The 23,944-nt window shown below is 36.3% G+C and overlaps 3 protein-coding genes and 1 pseudogene across 3 annotated transcripts; all 4 read left to right on the top strand.

The window, feature by feature from the left end:
- Positions 1-1,857: 1,857 nt before the first annotated feature.
- LOC143551412 (uncharacterized) lies at positions 1,858-10,188 on the top strand (annotated as a pseudogene).
- A 1,005-nt stretch (positions 10,189-11,193) lies between these two features.
- LOC143551414 (G-type lectin S-receptor-like serine/threonine-protein kinase At4g27290) lies at positions 11,194-15,111 on the top strand. Its single transcript, XM_077041859.1, has 7 exons — positions 11,194-12,733; positions 12,826-12,963; positions 13,161-13,285; positions 13,599-13,809; positions 13,891-14,128; positions 14,200-14,350; positions 14,607-15,111. Exons 1-7 carry the CDS (start codon positions 11,425-11,427, stop codon positions 14,910-14,912), a joined length of 2,478 nt encoding a protein of 825 aa, XP_076897974.1. The 5' UTR covers positions 11,194-11,424; the 3' UTR covers positions 14,913-15,111.
- An 810-nt stretch (positions 15,112-15,921) lies between these two features.
- On the top strand, positions 15,922-19,836 carry LOC143551413 (G-type lectin S-receptor-like serine/threonine-protein kinase At4g27290). The gene is made up of 7 exons (XM_077041858.1): positions 15,922-17,457; positions 17,550-17,687; positions 17,885-18,009; positions 18,323-18,533; positions 18,615-18,852; positions 18,924-19,074; positions 19,332-19,836. The coding sequence occupies exons 1-7, from the start codon at positions 16,149-16,151 to the stop codon at positions 19,635-19,637; spliced, it is 2,478 nt and encodes an 825-aa protein (XP_076897973.1). The 5' UTR covers positions 15,922-16,148; the 3' UTR covers positions 19,638-19,836.
- A 1,043-nt stretch (positions 19,837-20,879) lies between these two features.
- Positions 20,880-23,613, top strand: LOC143551410 (S-locus-specific glycoprotein S13-like). The gene is made up of 5 exons (XM_077041857.1): positions 20,880-22,182; positions 22,249-22,316; positions 22,367-22,430; positions 22,528-22,652; positions 23,095-23,613. The coding sequence occupies exons 1-5, from the start codon at positions 20,880-20,882 to the stop codon at positions 23,611-23,613; spliced, it is 2,079 nt and encodes a 692-aa protein (XP_076897972.1).
- Positions 23,614-23,944: the final 331 nt, after the last annotated feature.

The following is a 23,944-nucleotide window of genomic DNA, read 5'->3' as shown; positions in this document are numbered from 1 at the left end:
TTAGGGAGGTTTAAGGGGTTTATATACCATTAAGCCCATGGACCTAAGACTCATCACCATCCCTTATTTCATCTTTTATTGACTAAGCCCACATTTTATTGTTTTATTTAACTTAACTAAATATTAACAAATCCTTAAGTAAACGATATTTCTTTTATTTATTATTATCCATATTAGGATGTTAAAAAGTTATGAACAAAAAGATTTGTAATGTGAACAAGAGAATAAAAGTGAACAACCCAGTTACATAAATTGGAATGATTGGTTTATCCGAGATATGTGTATTGAGGTTTTCCTTTAATATATAATATTCTTTAGTCATGGAAAGACCCATTTTCTCGAGTAAAAATGGGTATCAGACACTCAATCATGGATGGTGAAATGGAATTAAATAATGGGTTTTGATCACATTTGAAATCTTAGAAATCATTTAAACATTTCTTAAAAGTATAAACCATAAATAAAATTTATAAACGTAGCCACACACTAATCCTTCTATATTATTACTACAAATATTATTACTCGTAATTTAGGGTTTTAAAAACCCCGTGTCACATATAAACTAATAAATAGTAACACATTGAGAAAATTAAAAAAATAAAGTAATAATAAAAAATAACATACCTTTCTTGTGCGATGGATGATGGAAAACTTACAGAGAACAGAAAATAATAAATGCAGATTGAGTTTTTTTATATTCATTATATAGATGGTCATAATAGGTTTAAGTTTCAATGTTACCATAAAATGAAAAAAACAATCACAAAATAAAATTAAAAATCAAATAAACATGTAAAAGTTTGAGAAATCACGTAAAGACAAAAATAACTAGTTAATTTTGACTATTTTGAACGTATTAAAATCTCATAACTATCATTTAGCCCCCTATTTTATTGTTAACAACAATCCACAATATAGATACCATTCAATTGAATGTTAATTATGATTTTATTTTTGAATTATTTCATTACTAAGGAATTATGAAGACTTATTGTTTTTAGAAAATAGAAAAATAAACCAATAGAAAGAGGCAAAATAGGATTAGATGACGTTGTTTTAATATAATAAGTAAATTCTTATATTATTAGTAATATAGATTAATATAAGATACTTACAATCACCTTTGCAATAGCTTCTGAGATGGATTGAAAAAGAGTGGTGTGTTACTGCAAACATATATAGGAGGTAAAAAAAATTGTTTTGAGAAAGTTTGATTAATATGAAAAGTATTAACAACATTTTTTCATTTTATGCATAAAAGTTATAGTTGTATTATCCGCAAATATATTATTTGTAAAGAAAATTGGTCCGAGATTAAGCCATATTAAGTGAAGCTTGAAAAATTATTGTATTTTTTAAATAGATATAAAAAAACATTTGAAAATATTAAACCGATATTATAATACATTGATGTTTTAAAGCAAAACAATCCATCTAATAACTTACAATTAGTGATAGGTAGATATCACAATCATTAACATTAATTAATATCAATATTTGAATTAAATCAGGTGGTAATAAAATAATATTATTTATTTTTAAATTATTTAATTATCAAAAAAATTTAAGAAGCCTTAGTATTTAGTATATATGAAAACTATAATTATTAATAAATAGAAATATGTCATTTGTTTAAAAAGTCTATTACTTTAATAGTAGTATATATTGATAAATATGAAATATGTAAATAATGAAGTTGCGTAGAGTCGTGGATGACATGAACATATTCTTGGTGTTAATTGTCTTTGAATAAGAAAGAAAGGACACATGTTGTATCTGGTCTATAACTTTTTAGTGATCATTAAAAGCGGAAAATAAAATAATAATTCCTTTAAAATTTAGAAAAAGACAGAAATAAATGCATTTGTAGTAAATGATCATCCATCTGACCACCTTCCACCCATCAAAACCCCACCAATAAAGACATTAAATTTCTTGATTCATCAATCTCAACTTAGAGTTTTGTTTTTAATTTTTTAAATGAGTTAATGGAGAAAAGAGTAGCCAACACCAAGTTGATCTTTGTCTTCCTTGTTAAACTATACACATCAATAACTTGTGCCTATGATTCACATACCATTTCTGTAAACCAAACCATTAGATACAATGAAACCATTGTTTCACCACAAGAAACCTTTGAACTTGGTTTCTTTAGCCCTGGTAACACCACGAACCATTATATCGGAATTTGGTACAAACAAATATCGAAACGAACTGTTGTATGGGTAGCCAACCGGAACACACCTCTGACGGATACCTCGGGCGAGCTAACTCTCACCCTTCATGGAGTTTTAATTCTCAAAAATTCAGCCGCGGACAATGTCATATGGTCATCAGGAAATTCATCAGCCACATCAGTTAATAATCCGATTGGTCGGCTTCTAGATACAGGCAACTTTATTATTCAAGAGGAAGGTGTGGACATCAATCAAGAAGATCCCATATGGCAAAGTTTCGACTTTATGACCGACACTTTACTTCCTGGAATGAAGCTGGGTAGGAATTTGGTTACCGGGATTGATAGGCGATTCACATCATGGAAATCGACTAATGATCCTGCTTTGGGTGAGTTTTCTTATGGGATTGATACCAGAGGTTACCCTCAGCTGATCTTATTTGAAGGCCACAAAATAAAGTTCCGGGCAGGTCCATGGAATGGACTCAGGTTTACCGGAGTTGCTAATTTGAAAATCAATCGGTTTTACAACTATACCTTTGTTCTTAACCAGAGAGAAGTTTACCCAATATAATGTTATAGATACTTCGTTTATTAGTAGGCTGGTGTTACAACCAAATAGTCATGTAGAGCGGCTCTTATGGGTTGATAGCAAACAAGAATGGAAGCTTTATTTGGCTCGACAGAATGATCTTTGTGATCAATACGCGGTGTGTGGGCAATTTGCGAGCTGCAACATTGACAAGTCCCCTGTTTGTGAATGTTTGAAGGGATTTGAACCTGTATCTCCGGATCAGTGGAAGATTACAGATTGGTCACAAGGGTGTCGACATAGTGTCCCTTTGGATTGTAAACCAGGGGAAGGGTTCAATAAGTATTTGAATTTGAAGTTACCCGACACTCGAGGGTCATGGTATAACCAGACCATGACCCTAGCAGAGTGTGAGAATATGTGTAAAAGAAATTGTTCGTGTACTGCCTACACTAATTCGAATATATCAGGGGCTGGTAGTGGTTGCTTGCTATGGTTTGGTGGCCTAATTGATATCAGAAGGATTGCTGAAAACGGGAACACTCTTTATATACGAATGTCAGCTTCTGAGTTAGGAAATTAAAAAGCAGTAGTTTTGTTTTCGTACTAGCTTCATGGTTATCTGTCTAATTGTCAGCGCGCTTAAGAGCATTATGTTTTGACTCAGACTTAATACAAGACAGTAAGAGTCCAAGTGCAACGAGAAGAGTACAAGTTATTGTTCCCATAGCATTTCTAGTTTTGGTCATACTGGTTTCAATATGCTTGTTTTATCGTTATCATGGGAAGAAGGAACATCGTCAAGGTATGAAGTTTGATTACCATTAAATTCTCTACTTACGAATGGGTCTGCTCAATTATGTTGTAACTTTAGCATGTCAAAACAAATAGAAACAATTAGAGTTTTGCCTGAAATGCTATCTGAATTGAGTGAAACCTGATAAATCATTTTAGTAAAATGTGTTATTACCAAAATAATATATTTTCATGTAAGTATATTAGGGACACAAAGTGATGATGAAGATCTAGAGCTCCCACTCTTTGGTTTGTCAGCAATACTTAAAGCTACAAACAACTTTTCACTAAACAATAAACTTGGAGAAGGTGGGTTTGGACCCGTTTATAAGGTATATTATGTGACTGCAAGATCTTGTATATAGTACACCTAGTGTTCATGTGTTACTACTTTAAGATGACTATGAAGGTAAAAAAAAATTATCAGATGATTATTTAGAATTGTTGCTACAGAGTACTGTGAACCGCATCAATTTGTTGCCTTGTGAACAAGTCACATGATAGTCCAATTCCAAGGCTGTGGACTAGATCGATCATATGATCAACTAAGCCACATACATGGATTTGTTTTTTTTTATCAACTGTTTGAATAATATTCCCTAGCCATGTTCTATAATATATACTTCTTAAAACGATATGTTGCAGGGTGTACTCGAAAACGGACAGGAAATAGCAGTGAAGCGACTAGCAAAAACATCCACTCAAGGATTCTATGAGTTCAAGAATGAGGTCATCTCGATATCTAAGCTGCAGCATCGCAATCTTGTCAAGCTCTTGGGCTGCTGCCTAGAAGGAACTGAAGTGATGCTGATTTATGAATACATGCTAAACAAAGGCCTTGACTCCTTCATATTTGGTAATAAAACAATAAGAAAAAACATAGAAGACTATTAAATCAACAAGGATATAAACTAAATTCAAACTATTCAATTCACAGATAAAACTAAAAGCAAGGTTCTTGATTGGCCTGCACGTTACCGCATTATCATTGGAATTGCTCGTGGACTTCTATATCTTCACCAGGATTCTCGTCTCAGAATCATACATAGGGATCTCAAAGTCAGCAATATTTTGCTTGACAAAGATATGAATCCAAAGATATCAGATTTTGGCACGGCTAAAAAATTTGGCGGAAATCAAATAGAGGAAAAGACAAACAGAGTTGTTGGAACATAGTGAGATTCATCTAGCTAACCTCGTTACAATTTATTTACTTAATCACTTACACTAACTTGATTCATCATAGTGGCTACATGGCGCCCGAGTATGCAGGAGGTGGAATATTTTCTATAAAATCAGACGTATATAGCTTCGGTGTATTAGTGCTGGAAATTGTGTGTGGAGAGAAAAACAGAGATTTTGTCCACAAAGAACATTGCAACATCCTTATTGGACATGTAAGTTTTTGTTAATTTTTAAAGTGCGAACTGTATAAAAGGGTAAAAAGGCTTTGGTTTTTCTTTTGTTATTGATGTTTACTTATGTTTACATCAATAACAAGCTAACCAGCTTACAAAGATCTGATGTTGTGGCATTTATAGAATATTGACTTTTTGAGCACAAAAAAAGTAGAACAAAATTGGTTACTGCTTTTAAGTGGATTTTCCCTTTTGAAACAACTCAACATAATAGCTATGTTATTTGTTCTTGATAGGCCTGGGAACTCCATAATGAAGGCAAATCCTTGCAATTATTTGACAGGTGCCTAGGTGAACCAATCAATGTATCTCAAGTTATCCGGTCAATCCATGTTGGATTGCTGTGTGTTCAAGGCCGACCAGAAGATAGACCGACTATGGCTTCTGCGATCCTGATGTTGGAGAGTGAGGGTCCATTGCCTTCACCCAGAGAACCAGGATTTTATGTTGGAATAACTAAGGATGATAGTAGAGAATCTTCATGTTCACATGGAAAAACTTCTAACAATGATCTTAGCATAACAATGTTGAACGGTAGATAACCTGATAATATGTATTTGCAAGAGATAAGCTGCAAGATCTATCTTCACTTACTCAGTCTCACCAATACCTTTGTGGAATACAGTCCAATTAAGCACCCTGATATTTAGTTTTCTTAGTGTACAGAAAAATACCACCATTTTGTAAATGAAGACATAATTTTCTTCAAATTCCAAATTCTATGCTCTCTTAGACGTTCGTACTTGCATAGGAGATTTCATTTTAATATATGCTCACAAGTGTTATAGTACCACACTACAACCTAGTTTACCAACAAATCTGAATGAACAAGATCATCATCTAATATACACAAATCGTCTATTGGATTATGCATGCAGATTGTTTTACAATAATTATAATGTCAGCTGATCTTGTAACCTGTTTAGTGTGACAGTGATATAGGCATTCCAAATATAAAAAGGTAATTTTCTATCTAGGTTGCAAATATGTGACAGTTAATTGGTTGAATGAACTCCATTCATGGTTACTAGATGAAGATTCTACTTCTTGTGGTCTCCTTCTTTCTGTATAAAAACCAAGTCGTTTCGGTTTGGGCAAATGGAATTTCTCTACTTAACATAAGAACCATGATGGTCATGTCTGGTCTGTCTTCAGGATACTTTTGCACGCACAATAAACCGACATGAATCGATCGCTGCACTTCTGAGTGCACATAAGAATCCAGCCTTGATGGTTCCATCAAGAAATTCCAAATGCTTGCCATTCTTGTACAGCCTCCAAGCCTGATCGGTATCCCGTGTCATGTTTCCACAATGAAACGATCAAATTTGTGCTTTCCCGTGCCATGTGTCCTATGATAATAGTCAACTTTATTCTGGATTATGGACTTGTTGGTAATCAGTGAAAGATAACCGATGGGTATTTAATTTTGTTTTTTCTCTCTCTTATTATCCTTTTCTGATTTTTCGTTCATAAATATCGAAGAAGACCGTCAGCGATTAACCGTCACTAATACTCATTTGTGTAGTTGTGTTTATACGTGACGTGATGTGATGTCTTAAATAAGAAAAAAAAATTAGATACTTATGTGTCTGAATTTTCTATTGATGACTAATGACTATAAAAAGTCTTAAAATATAATAACTTCCCCTTTCATAAGAAAGAAAACTGACATTCAAATTATTGATACTACCTAATTCCAGGAATCAAAATCTCACAAAGTTTGACATTTAGATTTCAGGCCACCTATTTTGAAGTTTTGTTTTTAATTTCTTGATATGTTAATGTGGGAAAGGAGAATCGCCAAGGCTATGTCGATCTTTGTCTTCCTAGCTGTACTTTATGCATCTATAACTCGTACACATGCAGCAGACACCGTATCTGTAAACCAAATAGTTAGATATAACGAAACCATAATTTCGCCACTAGAAAACTTCGAACTTGGTTTCTTTAACCCCGGGAACTCAACGAACCATTATGTCGGAATATGGTACAAGAAAATATCCACCAGAACCATTGTATGGGTAGCCAACAGGAACAGACCACTCACCGATACCTCAGGCGAGCTAACTCTCACCCTTGAGGGAGTTTTAGTTCTTCGGGAAGCCACTAAGGGCCATGTAGTATGGTCCTCCTCAAATTCATCAACAACGTCAGTGGGAAATCCAGTTTGTAAGCTTCTGGATAATGGAAACTTTATTATTTACGAGGAAGGTGACGGCTTCAATCAAGAAGATGATCCCATATGGCAAAGTTTCGACTTTCCGACAGACACTTTACTTCCCGGCATGAAGCATGGCTGGAATTTTGTTACTGGAACTGAAAGATACTATACGTCCTGGAAATCCAGCGATGATCCTGCCACCGGTGACTTTACTAATAGGATTGATTCAAGAGGTTATCCTCAGGTGATCATATCGGAAGGAAAGGAAATAAAGTTCAGGGGAGGTCCATGGAATGGACTCAGGATTACGGGAACTCCTAATTTGAGACCCAACGAATTCTACAACTTCACCTTTGTTCTTAATCAGAGAGAAATTTACTATCAGTATAATCTTATAGATACTTCAGTTATTACAAGGGTAGTGTTACAGTCAAATGGTCGTTTAGAGCGCTTGTTATGGATTGATAGCAGACAAGAGTGGAACCTCTATATGGCTAGACAACACGATCTTTGTGATCAGTATGCGGTGTGTGGGCCGAATGGGAGCTGCGACATTGGCAAGTCCCCAGTTTGTGAATGTTTGAAGGGGTTTGAACCCGTATCTCCTCTTCAATGGAAAATTACAGATTGGTCACAAGGGTGTCGACATACTATCCCTTTGGATTGTAAACCTGGGGAAGGGTTCAACAAATATTCAAATTTGAAGTTACCCGACACTCGGGCGTCATGGTATAACCAGACCATGACCCTTGCAGAGTGTGAGAATATGTGTAAAAGAAATTGTTCGTGTACTGCCTACACTAATTCGAATATATCAGGGGCTGGTAGTGGTTGCTTGCTATGGTTTGGTGGCCTAATTGATATCAGAAGGATTGCTGAAAACGGGGACACTCTTTATATACGAATGTCAGCTTCTGAGTTAGGTAATTAAAAAGCAGTAGTTTTGTTTTCGTACTAGCTTCATGGTTATCTGTCTAATTGTCAGCGCGCTTAAGAGCATTATGTTTTGACTCAGACTTAATACAAAACAGTAAGAGTCCAAGTGCAACGAGAAGAGTACAAGTTATTGTTCCCATAGCATTTCTAGTTTTGGTCATACTGGTTTCAATATGCTTGTTTTATCGTTATCATAGGAAGAAGGAACATCGTCAAGGTATGAAGTTTGATTACCATTAAATTCTCTACTTACGAATGGGTCTGCTCAATTATGTTGTAACTTTAGCATGTCAAAACAAATAGAAACAATTAGAGTTTTGCCTGAAATGCTATCTGAATTGAGTGAAACCTGATAAATCATTTTAGTAAAATGTGTTATTACCAAAATAATATATTTTCATGTAAGTATATTAGGGACACAAAGTGATGATGAAGATCTAGAGCTCCCACTCTTTGGTTTGTCAGCAATACTTAAAGCTACAAACAACTTTTCACTAAACAATAAACTTGGAGAAGGTGGGTTTGGACCCGTTTATAAGGTATATTATGTGACTGCAAGATCTTGTATATAGTACACCTAGTGTTCATGTGTTACTACTTTAAGATGACTATGAAGGTAAAAAAAAATTATCAGATGATTATTTAGAATTGTTGCTACAGAGTACTGTGAACCGCATCAATTTGTTGCCTTGTGAACAAGTCACATGATAGTCCAATTCCAAGGCTGTGGACTAGATCGATCATATGATCAACTAAGCCACATACATGGATTTGTTTTTTTTTATCAACTGTTTGAATAATATTCCCTAGCCATGTTCTATAATATATACTTCTTAAAACGATATGTTGCAGGGTGTACTCGAAAACGGACAGGAAATAGCAGTGAAGCGACTAGCAAAAACATCCACTCAAGGATTCTATGAGTTCAAGAATGAGGTCATCTCGATATCTAAGCTGCAGCATCGCAATCTTGTCAAGCTCTTGGGCTGCTGCCTAGAAGGAACTGAAGTGATGCTGATTTATGAATACATGCTAAACAAAGGCCTTGACTCCTTCATATTTGGTAATAAAACAATAAGAAAAAACATAGAAGACTATTAAATCAACAAGGATATAAACTAAATTCAAACTATTCAATTCACAGATAAAACTAAAAGCAAGGTTCTTGATTGGCCTGCACGTTACCGCATTATCATTGGAATTGCTCGTGGACTTCTATATCTTCACCAGGATTCTCGTCTCAGAATCATACATAGGGATCTCAAAGTCAGCAATATTTTGCTTGACAAAGATATGAATCCAAAGATATCAGATTTTGGCACGGCTAAAAAATTTGGCGGAAATCAAATAGAGGAAAAGACAAACAGAGTTGTTGGAACATAGTGAGATTCATCTAGCTAACCTCGTTACAATTTATTTACTTAATCACTTACACTAACTTGATTCATCATAGTGGCTACATGGCGCCCGAGTATGCAGGAGGTGGAATATTTTCTATAAAATCAGACGTATATAGCTTCGGTGTATTAGTGCTGGAAATTGTGTGTGGAGAGAAAAACAGAGATTTTGTCCACAAAGAACATTGCAACATCCTTATTGGACATGTAAGTTTTTGTTAATTTTTAAAGTGCGAACTGTATAAAAGGGTAAAAAGGCTTTGGTTTTTCTTTTGTTATTGATGTTTACTTATGTTTACATCAATAACAAGCTAACCAGCTTACAAAGATCTGATGTTGTGGCATTTATAGAATATTGACTTTTTGAGCACAAAAAAAGTAGAACAAAATTGGTTACTGCTTTTAAGTGGATTTTCCCTTTTGAAACAACTCAACATAATAGCTATGTTATTTGTTCTTGATAGGCCTGGGAACTCCATAATGAAGGCAAATCCTTGCAATTATTTGACAGGTGCCTAGGTGAACCAATCAATGTATCTCAAGTTATCCGGTCAATCCATGTTGGATTGCTGTGTGTTCAAGGCCGACCAGAAGATAGACCGACTATGGCTTCTGCGATCCTGATGTTGGAGAGTGAGGGTCCATTGCCTTCACCCAGAGAACCAGGATTTTATGTTGGAATAACTAAGGATGATAGTAGAGAATCTTCATGTTCACATGGAAAAACTTCTAACAATGATCTTAGCATAACAATGTTGAACGGTAGATAACCTGATAATATGTATTTGCAAGAGATAAGCTGCAAGATCTATCTTCACTTACTCAGTCTCACCAATACCTTTGTGGAATACAGTCCAATTAAGCACCCTGATATTTAGTTTTCTTAGTGTACAGAAAAATACCACCATTTTGTAAATGAAGACATAATTTTCTTCAAATTCCAAATTCTATGCTCTCTTAGACGTTCGTACTTGCATAGGAGATTTCATTTTAATATATGCTCACAAGTGTTATAGTACCACACTACAACCTAGTTTACCAACAAATCTGAATGAACAAGATCATCATCTAATATACACAAATCGTCTATTGGATTATGCATGCAGATTGTTTTACAATAATTATAATGTCAGCTGATCTTGTAACCTGTTTAGTGTGACAGTGATATAGGCATTCCAAATATAAAAAGGTAATTTTCTATCTAGGTTGCAAATATGTGACAGTTAATTGGTTGAATGAACTCCATTCATGGTTACTAGATGAAGATTCTACTTCTTGTGGTCTCCTTCTTTCTGTATAAAAACCAAGTCGTTTCGGTTTGGGCAAATGGAATTTCTCTACTTAACATAAGAACCATGATGGTCATGTCTGGTCTGTCTTCAGGATACTTTTGCACGCACAATAAACCGACATGAATCGATCGCTGCACTTCTGAGTGCACATAAGAATCCAGCCTTGATGGTTCCATCAAGAAATTCCAAATGCTTGCCATTCTTGTACAGCCTCCAAGCCTGATCGGTATCCCGTGTCATGTTTCCACAATGAAACGATCAAATTTGTGCTTTCCCGTGCCATGTGTCCTATGATAATAGTCAACTTTATTCTGGATTATGGACTTGTTGGTAATCAGTGAAAGATAACCGATGGGTATTTAATTTTGTTTTTTCTCTCTCTTATTATCCTTTTCTGATTTTTCGTTCATAAATATCGAAGAAGACCGTCAGCGATTAACCGTCACTAATACTCATTTGTGTAGTTGTGTTTATACGTGACGTGATGTGATGTCTTAAATAAGAAAAAAAAATTAGATACTTATGTGTCTGAATTTTCTATTGATGACTAATGACTATAAAAAGTCTTAAAATATAATAACTTCCCCTTTCATAAGAAAGAAAACTGACATTCAAATTATTGATACTACCTAATTCCAGGAATCAAAATCTCACAAAGTTTGACATTTAGATTTCAGGCCACCTATTTTGAAGTTTTGTTTTTAATTTCTTGATATGTTAATGTGGGAAAGGAGAATCGCCAAGGCTATGTCGATCTTTGTCTTCCTAGCTGTACTTTATGCATCTATAACTCGTACACATGCAGCAGACACCGTATCTGTAAACCAAATAGTTAGATATAACGAAACCATAATTTCGCCACTAGAAAACTTCGAACTTGGTTTCTTTAACCCCGGGAACTCAACGAACCATTATGTCGGAATATGGTACAAGAAAATATCCACCAGAACCATTGTATGGGTAGCCAACAGGAACAGACCACTCACCGATACCTCAGGCGAGCTAACTCTCACCCTTGAGGGAGTTTTAGTTCTTCGGGAAGCCACTAAGGGCCATGTAGTATGGTCCTCCTCAAATTCATCAACAACGTCAGTGGGAAATCCAGTTTGTAAGCTTCTGGATAATGGAAACTTTATTATTTACGAGGAAGGTGACGGCTTCAATCAAGAAGATGATCCCATATGGCAAAGTTTCGACTTTCCGACAGACACTTTACTTCCCGGCATGAAGCATGGCTGGAATTTTGTTACTGGAACTGAAAGATACTATACGTCCTGGAAATCCAGAGATGATCCTGCCACCGGTGACTTTACTAATAGGATTGATTCAAGAGGTTACCCTCAGGTGATCTTATCGGAAGGAAAGGAAATAAAGTTCAGGGGAGGTCCATGGAATGGACTCAGGATTACGGGAACTCCTAATTTGAGACCCAACGAATTCTACAACTTCACCTTTGTTCTTAATCAGAGAGAAATTTACTATCAGTATAATCTTATAGATACTTCAGTTATTACAAGGGTAGTGTTACAGTCAAATGGTCGTTTAGAGCGCTTGTTATGGATTGATAGCAGACAAGAGTGGAACCTCTATATGGCTAGACAACACGATCTTTGTGATCAGTATGCGGTGTGTGGGCCGAATGGGAGCTGCGACATTGGCAAGTCCCCAGTTTGTGAATGTTTGAAGGGGTTTGAACCCGTATCTCCTCTTCAATGGAAAATTACAGATTGGTCACAAGGGTGTCGACATACTATCCCTTTGGATTGTAAACCTGGGGAAGGGTTCAACAAATATTCAAATTTGAAGTTACCCGACACTCGGGCGTCATGGTATAACCAGACCATGACCCTTGCAGAGTGTGAGAATATGTGTAAAAGAAATTGTTCGTGTACTGCCTACACTAATTCGAATATATCAGGGGCTGGTAGTGGTTGCTTGCTATGGTTTGGTGGCCTAATTGATATCAGAAGGATTGCTGAAAACGGGGACACTCTTTATATACGAATGTCAGCTTCTGAGTTAGGTAATTAAAAAGCAGTAGTTTTGTTTTCGTACTAGCTTCATGGTTATCTGTCTAATTGTCAGCGCGCTTAAGAGCATTATGTTTTGACTCAGACTTAATACAAAACAGTAAGAGTCCAAGTGCAACGAGAAGAGTACAAGTTATTGTTCCCATAGCATTTCTAGTTTTGGTCATACTGGTTTCAATATGCTTGTTTTATCGTTATCATAGGAAGAAGGAACATCGTCAAGGTATGAAGTTTGATTACCATTAAATTCTCTACTTACGAATGGGTCTGCTCAATTATGTTGTAACTTTAGCATGTCAAAACAAATAGAAACAATTAGAGTTTTGCCTGAAATGCTATCTGAATTGAGTGAAACCTGATAAATCATTTTAGTAAAATGTGTTATTACCAAAATAATATATTTTCATGTAAGTATATTAGGGACACAAAGTGATGATGAAGATCTAGAGCTCCCACTCTTTGGTTTGTCAGCAATACTTAAAGCAACAAACAACTTTTCACTAAACAATAAACTTGGAGAAGGTGGGTTTGGACCCGTTTATAAGGTATATTATGTGACTGCAAGATCTTGTATATAGTACACCTAGTGTTCATGTGTTACTACTTTAAGATGACTATGAAGGTAAAAAAAAATTATCAGATGATTATTTAGAATTGTTGCTACAGAGTACTGTGAACCGCATCAATTTGTTGCCTTGTGAACAAGTCACATGATAGTCCAATTCCAAGGCTGTGGACTAGATCGATCATATGATCAACTAAGCCACATACATGGATTTGTTTTTTTTTATCAACTGTTTGAATAATATTCCCTAGCCATGTTCTATAATATATACTTCTTAAAACGATATGTTGCAGGGTGTACTCGAAAACGGACAGGAAATAGCAGTGAAGCGACTAGCAAAAACATCCACTCAAGGATTCTATGAGTTCAAGAATGAGGTCATCTCGATATCTAAGCTGCAGCATCGCAATCTTGTCAAGCTCTTGGGCTGCTGCCTAGAAGGAACTGAAGTGATGCTGATTTATGAATACATGCTAAACAAAGGCCTTGACTCCTTCATATTTGGTAATAAAACAATAAGAAAAAACATAGAAGACTATTAAATCAACAAGGATATAAACTAAATTCAAACTATTCAATTCACAGATAAAACTAAAAGCAAGGTTCTTGATTGGCCTGCACGTTACCGCATTATCATTGGAATTGCTCGTGGACTTCTATATCTTCACCAGGATTCTCGTCTCAGAATCATACATAGGGATCTCAAAGTCAGCAATATTTTGCTTGACAAAGATATGAATCCAAAGATATCAGATTTTGGCACGGCTAAAAAATTTGGCGGAAATCAAATAGAGGAAAAGACAAACAGAGTTGTTGGAACATAGTGAGATTCATCTAGCTAACCTCGTTACAATTTATTTACTTAATCACTTACACTAACTTGATTCATCATAGTGGCTACATGGCGCCCGAGTATGCACGAGGTGGAATATTTTCTATAAAATCAGACGTATATAGCTTCGGTGTATTAGTGCTGGAAATTGTGTGTGGAGAGAAAAACAGAGATTTTGTCCACAAAGAACATTGCAACATCCTTATTGGACTTGTAAGTTTTTGTTAATTTTTAAAGTGCGAACTGTATAAAAGGGTAAAAAGGCTTTGGTTTTCTTTTGTTATTGATGTTTACTTATGTTTACATCAATAACAAGCTAACCAGCTTACAAAGATCTGATGTTGTGGCATTTATAGAATATTGACTTTTTGAGCACAAAAAAAGTAGAACAAAATTGGTTACTGCTTTTAAGTGGATTTTCCCTTTTGAAACAACTCAACATAATAGCTATGTTATTTGTTCTTGATAGGCCTGGGAACTCCATAATGAAGGCAAATCCTTGCAATTATTTGACAGGTGCCTAGGTGAACCAATCAATGTATCTCAAGTTATCCGGTCAATCCATGTTGGATTGCTGTGTGTTCAAGGCCGACCAGAAGATAGACCGACTATGGCTTCTGCGATCCTGATGTTGGAGAGTGAGGGTCCATTGCCTTCACCCAGAGAACCAGGATTTTATGTTGGAATAACTAAGGATGATAGTAGAGAATCTTCATGTTCACATGGAAAAACTTCTAACAATGATCTTAGCATAACAATGTTGAACGGTAGATAACCTGATAATATGTATTTGCAAGAGATAAGCTGCAAGATCTATCTTCACTTACTCAGTCTCACCAATACCTTTGTGGAATACAGTCCAATTAAGCACCCTGATATTTAGTTTTCTTAGTGTACAGAAAAATACCACCATTTTGTAAATGAAGACATAATTTTCTTCAAATTCCAAATTCTATGCTCTCTTAGACGTTCGTACTTGCATAGGAGATTTCATTTTAATATATGCTCACAAGTGTTATAGTACCACACTACAACCTAGTTTACCAACAAATCTGAATGAACAAGATCATCATCTAATATACACAAATCGTCTATTGGATTATGCATGCAGATTGTTTTACAATAATTATAATGTCAGCTGATCTTGTAACCTGTTTAGTGTGACAGTGATATAGGCATTCCAAATATAAAAAGGTAATTTTCTATCTAGGTTGCAAATATGTGACAGTTAATTGGTTGAATGAACTCCATTCATGGTTACTAGATGAAGATTCTACTTCTTGTGGTCTCCTTCTTTCTGTATAAAAACCAAGTCGTTTCGGTTTGGGCAAATGGAATTTCTCTACTTAACATAAGAACCATGATGGTCATGTCTGGTCTGTCTTCAGGATACTTTTGCACGCACAATAAACCGACATGAATCGATCGCTGCACTTCTGAGTGCACATAAGAATCCAGCCTTGATGGTTCCATCAAGAAATTCCAAATGCTTGCCATTCTTGTACAGCCTCCAAGCCTGATCGGTATCCCGTGTCATGTTTCCACAATGAAACGATCAAATTTGTGCTTTCCCGTGCCATGTGTCCTATGATAATAGTCAACTTTATTCTGGATTATGGACTTGTTGGTAATCAGTGAAAGATAACCGATGGGTATTTAATTTTGTTTTTTCTCTCTCTTATTATCCTTTTCTGATTTTTCGTTCATAAATATCGAAGAAGACCGTCAGCGATTAACCGTCACTAATACTCATTTGTGTAGTTGTGTTTATACGTGACGTGATGTGATGTCTTAAATAAGAAAAAAAAATTAGATACTTATGTGTCTGAATTTTCTATTGATGACTAATGACTATAAAAAGTCTTAAAATATAATAACTTCCCCTTTCATAAGAAAGAAAACTGACATTCAAATTATTGATACTACCTAATTCCAGGAATCAAAATCTCACAAAGTTTGACATTTAGATTTCAGGCCACCTATTTTGAAGTTTTGTTTTTAATTTCTTGATATGTTAATGTGGGAAAGGAGAATCGCCAAGGCTATGTCGATCTTTGTCTTCCTAGCTGTACTTTATGCATCTATAACTCGTACACATGCAGCAGACACCGTATCTGTAAACCAAATAGTTAGATATAACGAAACCATAATTTCGCCACTAGAAAACTTCGAACTTGGTTTCTTTAACCCCGGGAACTCAACGAACCATTATGTCGGAATATGGTACAAGAAAATATCCACCAGAACCATTGTATGGGTAGCCAACAGGAACAGACCACTCACCGATACCTCAGGCGAGCTAACTCTCACCCTTGAGGGAGTTTTAGTTCTTCGGGAAGCCACTAAGGGCCATGTAGTATGGTCCTCCTCAAATTCATCAACAACGTCAGTGGGAAATCCAGTTTGTAAGCTTCTGGATAATGGAAACTTTATTATTTACGAGGAAGGTGACGGCTTCAATCAAGAAGATGATCCCATATGGCAAAGTTTCGACTTTCCGACAGACACTTTACTTCCCGGCATGAAGCATGGCTGGAATTTTGTTACTGGAACTGAAAGATACTATACGTCCTGGAAATCCAGCGATGATCCTGCCACCGGTGACTTTACTAATAGGATTGATTCAAGAGGTTACCCTCAGGTGATCTTATCGGAAGGAAAGGAAATAAAGTTCAGGGGAGGTCCATGGAATGGACTCAGGATTACGGGAACTCCTAATTTGAGACCCAACGAATTCTACAACTTCACCTTTGTTCTTAATCAGAGAGAAATTTACTATCAGTATAATCTTATAGATACTTCAGTTATTACAAGGGTAGTGTTACAGTCAAATGGTCGTTTAGAGCGCTTGTTATGGATTGATAGCAGACAAGAGTGGAACCTCTATATGGCTAGACAACACGATCTTTGTGATCAGTATGCGGTGTGTGGGCCGAATGGGAGCTGCGACATTGGCAAGTCCCCAGTTTGTGAATGTTTGAAGGGGTTTGAACCCGTATCTCCTCTTCAATGGAAAATTACAGATTGGTCACAAGGGTGTCGACATACTATCCCTTTGGATTGTAAACCTGGGGAAGGGTTCAACAAATATTCAAATTTGAAGTTACCCGACACTCGGGCGTCATGGTATAACCAGACCATGACCCTTGCAGAGTGTGAGAATATGTGTAAAAGAAATTGTTCGTGTACTGCCTACACTAATTCGAATATATCAGGGGCTGGTAGTGGTTGCTTGCTATGGTTTGGTGGCCTAATTGATATCAGAAGGATTGCTGAAAACGGGGACACTCTTTATATACGAATGTCAGCTTCTGAGTTAGGTAATTAAAAAGCAGTAGTTTTGTTTTCGTACTAGCTTCATGGTTATCTGTCTAATTGTCAGCGCGCTTAAGAGCATTATGTTTTGACTCAGACTTAATACAAAACAGTAAGAGTCCAAGTGCAACGAGAAGAGTACAAGTTATTGTTCCCATAGCATTTCTAGTTTTGGTCATACTGGTTTCAATATGCTTGTTTTATCGTTATCATAGGAAGAAGGAACATCGTCAAGGTATGAAGTTTGATTACCATTAAATTCTCTACTTACGAATGGGTCTGCTCAATTATGTTGTAACTTTAGCATGTCAAAACAAATAGAAACAATTAGAGTTTTGCCTGAAATGCTATCTGAATTGAGTGAAACCTGATAAATCATTTTAGTAAAATGTGTTATTACCAAAATAATATATTTTCATGTAAGTATATTAGGGACACAAAGTGATGATGAAGATCTAGAGCTCCCACTCTTTGGTTTGTCAGCAATACTTAAAGCTACAAACAACTTTTCACTAAACAATAAACTTGGAGAAGGTGGGTTTGGACCCGTTTATAAGGTATATTATGTGACTGCAAGATCTTGTATATAGTACACCTAGTGTTCATGTGTTACTACTTTAAGATGACTATGAAGGTAAAAAAAAATTATCAGATGATTATTTAGAATTGTTGCTACAGAGTACTGTGAACCGCATCAATTTGTTGCCTTGTGAACAAGTCACATGATAGTCCAATTCCAAGGCTGTGGACTAGATCGATCATATGATCAACTAAGCCACATACATGGATTTGTTTTTTTTTATCAACTGTTTGAATAATATTCCCTAGCCATGTTCTATAATATATACTTCTTAAAACGATATGTTGCAGGGTGTACTCGAAAACGGACAGGAAATAGCAGTGAAGCGACTAGCAAAAACATCCACTCAAGGATTCTATGAGTTCAAGAATGAGGTCATCTCGATATCTAAGCTGCAGCATCGCAATCTTGTCAAGCTCTTGGGCTGCTGCCTAGAAGGAACTGAAGTGATGCTGATTTATGAATACATGCTAAACAAAGGCCTTGACTCCTTCATATTTGGTAATAAAACAATAAGAAAAAACATAGAAGACTATTAAATCAACAAGGATATAAACTAAATTCAAACTATTCAATTCACAGATAAAACTAAAAGCAAGGTTCTTGATTGGCCTGCACGTTACCGCATTATCATTGGAATTGCTCGTGGACTTCTATATCTTCACCAGGATTCTCGTCTCAGAATCATACATAGGGATCTCAAAGTCAGCAATATTTTGCTTGACAAAGATATGAATCCAAAGATATCAGATTTTGGCACGGCTAAAAAATTTGGCGGAAATCAAATAGAGGAAAAGACAAACAGAGTTGTTGGAACATAGTGAGATTCATCTAGCTAACCTCGTTACAATTTATTTACTTAATCACTTACACTAACTTGATTCATCATAGTGGCTACATGGCGCCCGAGTATGCAGGAGGTGGAATATTTTCTATAAAATCAGACGTATATAGCTTCGGTGTATTAGTGCTGGAAATTGTGTGTGGAGAGAAAAACAGAGATTTTGTCCACAAAGAACATTGCAACATCCTTATTGGACATGTAAGTTTTTGTTAATTTTTAAAGTGCGAACTGTATAAAAGGGTAAAAAGGCTTTGGTTTTTCTTTTGTTATTGATGTTTACTTATGTTTACATCAATAACAAGCTAACCAGCTTACAAAGATCTGATGTTGTGGCATTTATAGAATATTGACTTTTTGAGCACAAAAAAAGTAGAACAAAATTGGTTACTGCTTTTAAGTGGATTTTCCCTTTTGAAACAACTCAACATAATAGCTATGTTATTTGTTCTTGATAGGCCTGGGAACTCCATAATGAAGGCAAATCCTTGCAATTATTTGACAGGTGCCTAGGTGAACCAATCAATGTATCTCAAGTTATCCGGTCAATCCATGTTGGATTGCTGTGTGTTCAAGGCCGACCAGAAGATAGACCGACTATGGCTTCTGCGATCCTGATGTTGGAGAGTGAGGGTCCATTGCCTTCACCCAGAGAACCAGGATTTTATGTTGGAATAACTAAGGATGATAGTAGAGAATCTTCATGTTCACATGGAAAAACTTCTAACAATGATCTTAGCATAACAATGTTGAACGGTAGATAACCTGATAATATGTATTTGCAAGAGATAAGCTGCAAGATCTATCTTCACTTACTCAGTCTCACCAATACCTTTGTGGAATACAGTCCAATTAAGCACCCTGATATTTAGTTTTCTTAGTGTACAGAAAAATACCACCATTTTGTAAATGAAGACATAATTTTCTTCAAATTCCAAATTCTATGCTCTCTTAGACGTTCGTACTTGCATAGGAGATTTCATTTTAATATATGCTCACAAGTGTTATAGTACCACACTACAACCTAGTTTACCAACAAATCTGAATGAACAAGATCATCATCTAATATACACAAATCGTCTATTGGATTATGCATGCAGATTGTTTTACAATAATTATAATGTCAGCTGATCTTGTAACCTGTTTAGTGTGACAGTGATATAGGCATTCCAAATATAAAAAGGTAATTTTCTATCTAGGTTGCAAATATGTGACAGTTAATTGGTTGAATGAACTCCATTCATGGTTACTAGATGAAGATTCTACTTCTTGTGGTCTCCTTCTTTCTGTATAAAAACCAAGTCGTTTCGGTTTGGGCAAATGGAATTTCTCTACTTAACATAAGAACCATGATGGTCATGTCTGGTCTGTCTTCAGGATACTTTTGCACGCACAATAAACCGACATGAATCGATCGCTGCACTTCTGAGTGCACATAAGAATCCAGCCTTGATGGTTCCATCAAGAAATTCCAAATGCTTGCCATTCTTGTACAGCCTCCAAGCCTGATCGGTATCCCGTGTCATGTTTCCACAATGAAACGATCAAATTTGTGCTTTCCCGTGCCATGTGTCCTATGATAATAGTCAACTTTATTCTGGATTATGGACTTGTTGGTAATCAGTGAAAGATAACCGATGGGTATTTAATTTTGTTTTTTCTCTCTCTTATTATCCTTTTCTGATTTTTCGTTCATAAATATCGAAGAAGACCGTCAGCGATTAACCGTCACTAATACTCATTTGTGTAGTTGTGTTTATACGTGACGTGATGTGATGTCTTAAATAAGAAAAAAAAATTAGATACTTATGTGTCTGAATTTTCTATTGATGACTAATGACTATAAAAAGTCTTAAAATATAATAACTTCCCCTTTCATAAGAAAGAAAACTGACATTCAAATTATTGATACTACCTAATTCCAGGAATCAAAATCTCACAAAGTTTGACATTTAGATTTCAGGCCACCTATTTTGAAGTTTTGTTTTTAATTTCTTGATATGTTAATGTGGGAAAGGAGAATCGCCAAGGCTATGTCGATCTTTGTCTTCCTAGCTGTACTTTATGCATCTATAACTCGTACACATGCAGCAGACACCGTATCTGTAAACCAAATAGTTAGATATAACGAAACCATAATTTCGCCACTAGAAAACTTCGAACTTGGTTTCTTTAACCCCGGGAACTCAACGAACCATTATGTCGGAATATGGTACAAGAAAATATCCACCAGAACCATTGTATGGGTAGCCAACAGGAACAGACCACTCACCGATACCTCAGACGAGCTAACTCTCACCCTTGAGGGAGTTTTAGTTCTTCGGGAAGCCACTAAGGGCCATGTAGTATGGTCCTCCTCAAATTCATCAACAACGTCAGTGGGAAATCCAGTTTGTAAGCTTCTGGATAATGGAAACTTTATTATTTACGAGGAAGGTGACGGCTTCAATCAAGAAGATGATCCCATATGGCAAAGTTTCGACTTTCCGACAGACACTTTACTTCCCGGCATGAAGCATGGCTGGAATTTTGTTACTGGAACTGAAAGATACTATACGTCCTGGAAATCCAACGATGATCCTGCCACCGGTGACTTTACTAATAGGATTGATTCAAGAGGTTACCCTCAGGTGATCTTATCGGAAGGAAAGGAAATAAAGTTCAGGGGAGGTCCATGGAATGGACTCAGGTTTACGGGAACTCCTAATTTGAGACCCAACGAATTCTACAACTTCACCTTTGTTCTTAATCAGAGAGAAATTTACTATCAGTATAATCTTATAGATACTTCAGTTATTACAAGGGTAGTGTTACAGTCAAATGGTCGTTTAGAGCGCTTGTTATGGATTGATAGCAAACAAGAGTGGAACCTCTATTTGGCTAGACAACACGATCTTTGTGATCAGTATGCGGTGTGTGGGCCGAATGGGAGCTGCGACATTGGCAAGTCCCCAGTTTGTGAATGTTTGAAGGGGTTTGAACCCGTATCTCCTCTTCAATGGAAAATTACAGATTGGTCACAAGGGTGTCGACATACTATCCCTTTGGATTGTAAACCTGGGGAAGGGTTCAACAAATATTCAAATTTGAAGTTACCCGACACTCGGGCGTCATGGTATAACCAGACCATGACCCTTGTGGAATGTGAGAGGATGTGTAAAGGCAATTGTTCATGTACTGCTTACACAACTTCAAATATATCAGAGACTGGGAGTGGTTGCTTGCTATGGTTTGGTGGTTTAGTTGATGTCCGAACGATGTATGAAAATGGAGACACCCTTTATATACGATTGTCAGCTTCTGAGTTAGGTAATTCAGAAACAATAGTTTTTTTTCGTCACTAAATGTCAGTTTTAACACATTATGTTTTGTCAGTCTCAATAGAAGGCGATAAAACTTCTACTGCAGGAAGAAGAATACAAGTTATTGTCCCACTAGCATTGGTGGTTTCGGTCATGCTAGTTTCGATATACTTATTTTACCGTTATAATAGGAAGAAGCACCAACAGCAAGATATGAATTATGTTTTACCTTTAACACATCAAACCCAAAACAAGGTATCCAAAACAGAAACAGTTAAACTAAACAACGCCTAAAATGTTTCTTGTAAACCAAATTATTACGTAAATAATAGATTCCGTATAATTATATTAGGGACACGAAGTGGTGTTGAAGAGTTGGAGCTACCACACTTTCGGTTGTCTGCAATACTTAAAGCTACAGACAACTTTTCGATAAACAATAAACTTGGAGAGGGTGGTTTTGGACCCGTTTACAAGGTACATTATATGACTGACTTTCCACATAGTACACCTAGTGTTTGTTTTGTTAGAACTTTGAATCCTAATTTTAAATCAAGACTTTTGAATATATCCTAAATTTAAATATGCACACATGTATTATTAAATTTAACCTATGACGTATGGTTAGTTAAGTTGGCTATGGTTAACACTCGTGATTAGTTAGTTAGTTAGTTAGTTATTTCAAGACACAATAAATATGTGTTAGGGTGTGTATGAAACCGGAAAACCGATCTGAAAAAGAAAAGACTCACGGTTTGGTTTTAGGCTTTTGAAAAAACCGAATTAACTTACGGTTCGTTTTCGTTTTGCATGTAATAAAACCGATAAAACCAAACCAAATCTAATTTGTAGATTTTCATTTTTTTTGTAATTTAAGTAATTTATAAGAATTTAATAAATATTAACTCAAATATTCTAGCCAAAATGTATATTAATCGATGGCCGGGGAAAGGTGAAACGTCGCTTTTGGTTTCGAACTTACCGAAAGGAGTGTCGGCTAGTGAGTTATGGGTGGAGTTTAAAGAGTTCGGAAAGATGTCGGATGCTTATGTGGCGAAGAAGAGAGATATTTACGGAACCTAAAGGAGTAAAGGATGTGTGGTGTTTGTTGAACGAGCTGAACATGATTAAGATTAGAGATGCGAAGGTCGGAGTAACCGTAGCAAGGTTCGATAAGTGGCAGGGGAAAGCAGATGAGAGAAGAGAGGAGCCGAAGGTTACACATGGACAACGTTTGGAAAGGGGTAATGTCTCAGGGGTGTCGAAGGGCAACGTGCAATCTGGTCGGTCTTACAAGGAGGCGGCTATGGTGGGTGTAACAAGTATGGGAAGGAAGAAAAAGGTTGTGGCGTTGGCGAAGCCGGTAAATCATCCACCGTCGGATTGGATTGGATCGGGAGGTCGGTGGCTGGGGTGGCAAAGTGTCATTGGTCTCTGAAAATGCTCGGTGATATGCTGGCTGAAGCTGGGGCGAAGGGCACTAGATTATCATATGTTGGAGGACTCTGTGATTTTGGTTTTCATGGAAAGGAGGAGATGAACAATTTTGTGGAGCGTAAGTTAATATGGGAGAAGTACTTGTCATCAGCTGTGGTTTGGGATGGAGAGGAAGTTGGTTCGGATAGGATTGCGTGCCTTCGTATCTCTGGTGTTCCGATTATCTTTTGGGATGCAAAGGTTTTCGACAAAATTGGTATGGAATTTGGTAAGATCGCATGGCCGTCAGATTTCTCGTGGGAAGAAGTTAACCACTCTGTTGGGGTGGTTTA

Source organism: Bidens hawaiensis, unplaced genomic scaffold (assembly GCF_021521415.1).
Source record: "Bidens hawaiensis isolate Kalapana, Puna unplaced genomic scaffold, B.hawaiensis_p1.1 tig00016426_1, whole genome shotgun sequence".
In the NCBI taxonomy this organism is placed as follows: Eukaryota; Viridiplantae; Streptophyta; class Magnoliopsida; order Asterales; family Asteraceae; genus Bidens; species Bidens hawaiensis.
The sequence above is the reverse complement of the archived record's forward strand: the minus strand, read 5'-3'. Positions and strand labels throughout refer to the sequence as shown.

What these genes read in the sequence shown, in the direction of transcription:
- LOC143551414 (XM_077041859.1), top strand. Translation starts at nt 11,425, where the DNA reads ATGTTAATGTGGGAAAGGAGAATCGCCAAGGCTATGTCGATCTTTGTC. An exon ending in GGTTTGGACCCGTTTATAAG is followed by an intron (nt 13,286 to 13,598) that starts GTATATTATGTG and finishes GATATGTTGCAG; the next exon opens with GGTGTACTCGAAAACGGACA. An exon ending in AACAGAGTTGTTGGAACATA is followed by an intron (nt 14,129 to 14,199) that starts GTGAGATTCATC and finishes GATTCATCATAG; the next exon opens with TGGCTACATGGCGCCCGAGT.
- LOC143551413 (XM_077041858.1), top strand. Translation starts at nt 16,149, where the DNA reads ATGTTAATGTGGGAAAGGAGAATCGCCAAGGCTATGTCGATCTTTGTC. An exon ending in GAAGAAGGAACATCGTCAAG is followed by an intron (nt 17,688 to 17,884) that starts GTATGAAGTTTG and finishes TAAGTATATTAG; the next exon opens with GGACACAAAGTGATGATGAA. An exon ending in AACAGAGTTGTTGGAACATA is followed by an intron (nt 18,853 to 18,923) that starts GTGAGATTCATC and finishes GATTCATCATAG; the next exon opens with TGGCTACATGGCGCCCGAGT.
- LOC143551410 (XM_077041857.1), top strand. Translation starts at nt 20,880, where the DNA reads ATGTGGGAAAGGAGAATCGCCAAGGCTATGTCGATCTTTGTCTTCCTA. An exon ending in CACATCAAACCCAAAACAAG is followed by an intron (nt 22,431 to 22,527) that starts GTATCCAAAACA and finishes TAATTATATTAG; the next exon opens with GGACACGAAGTGGTGTTGAA. An exon ending in GTTTTGGACCCGTTTACAAG is followed by an intron (nt 22,653 to 23,094) that starts GTACATTATATG and finishes CAAATATTCTAG; the next exon opens with CCAAAATGTATATTAATCGA.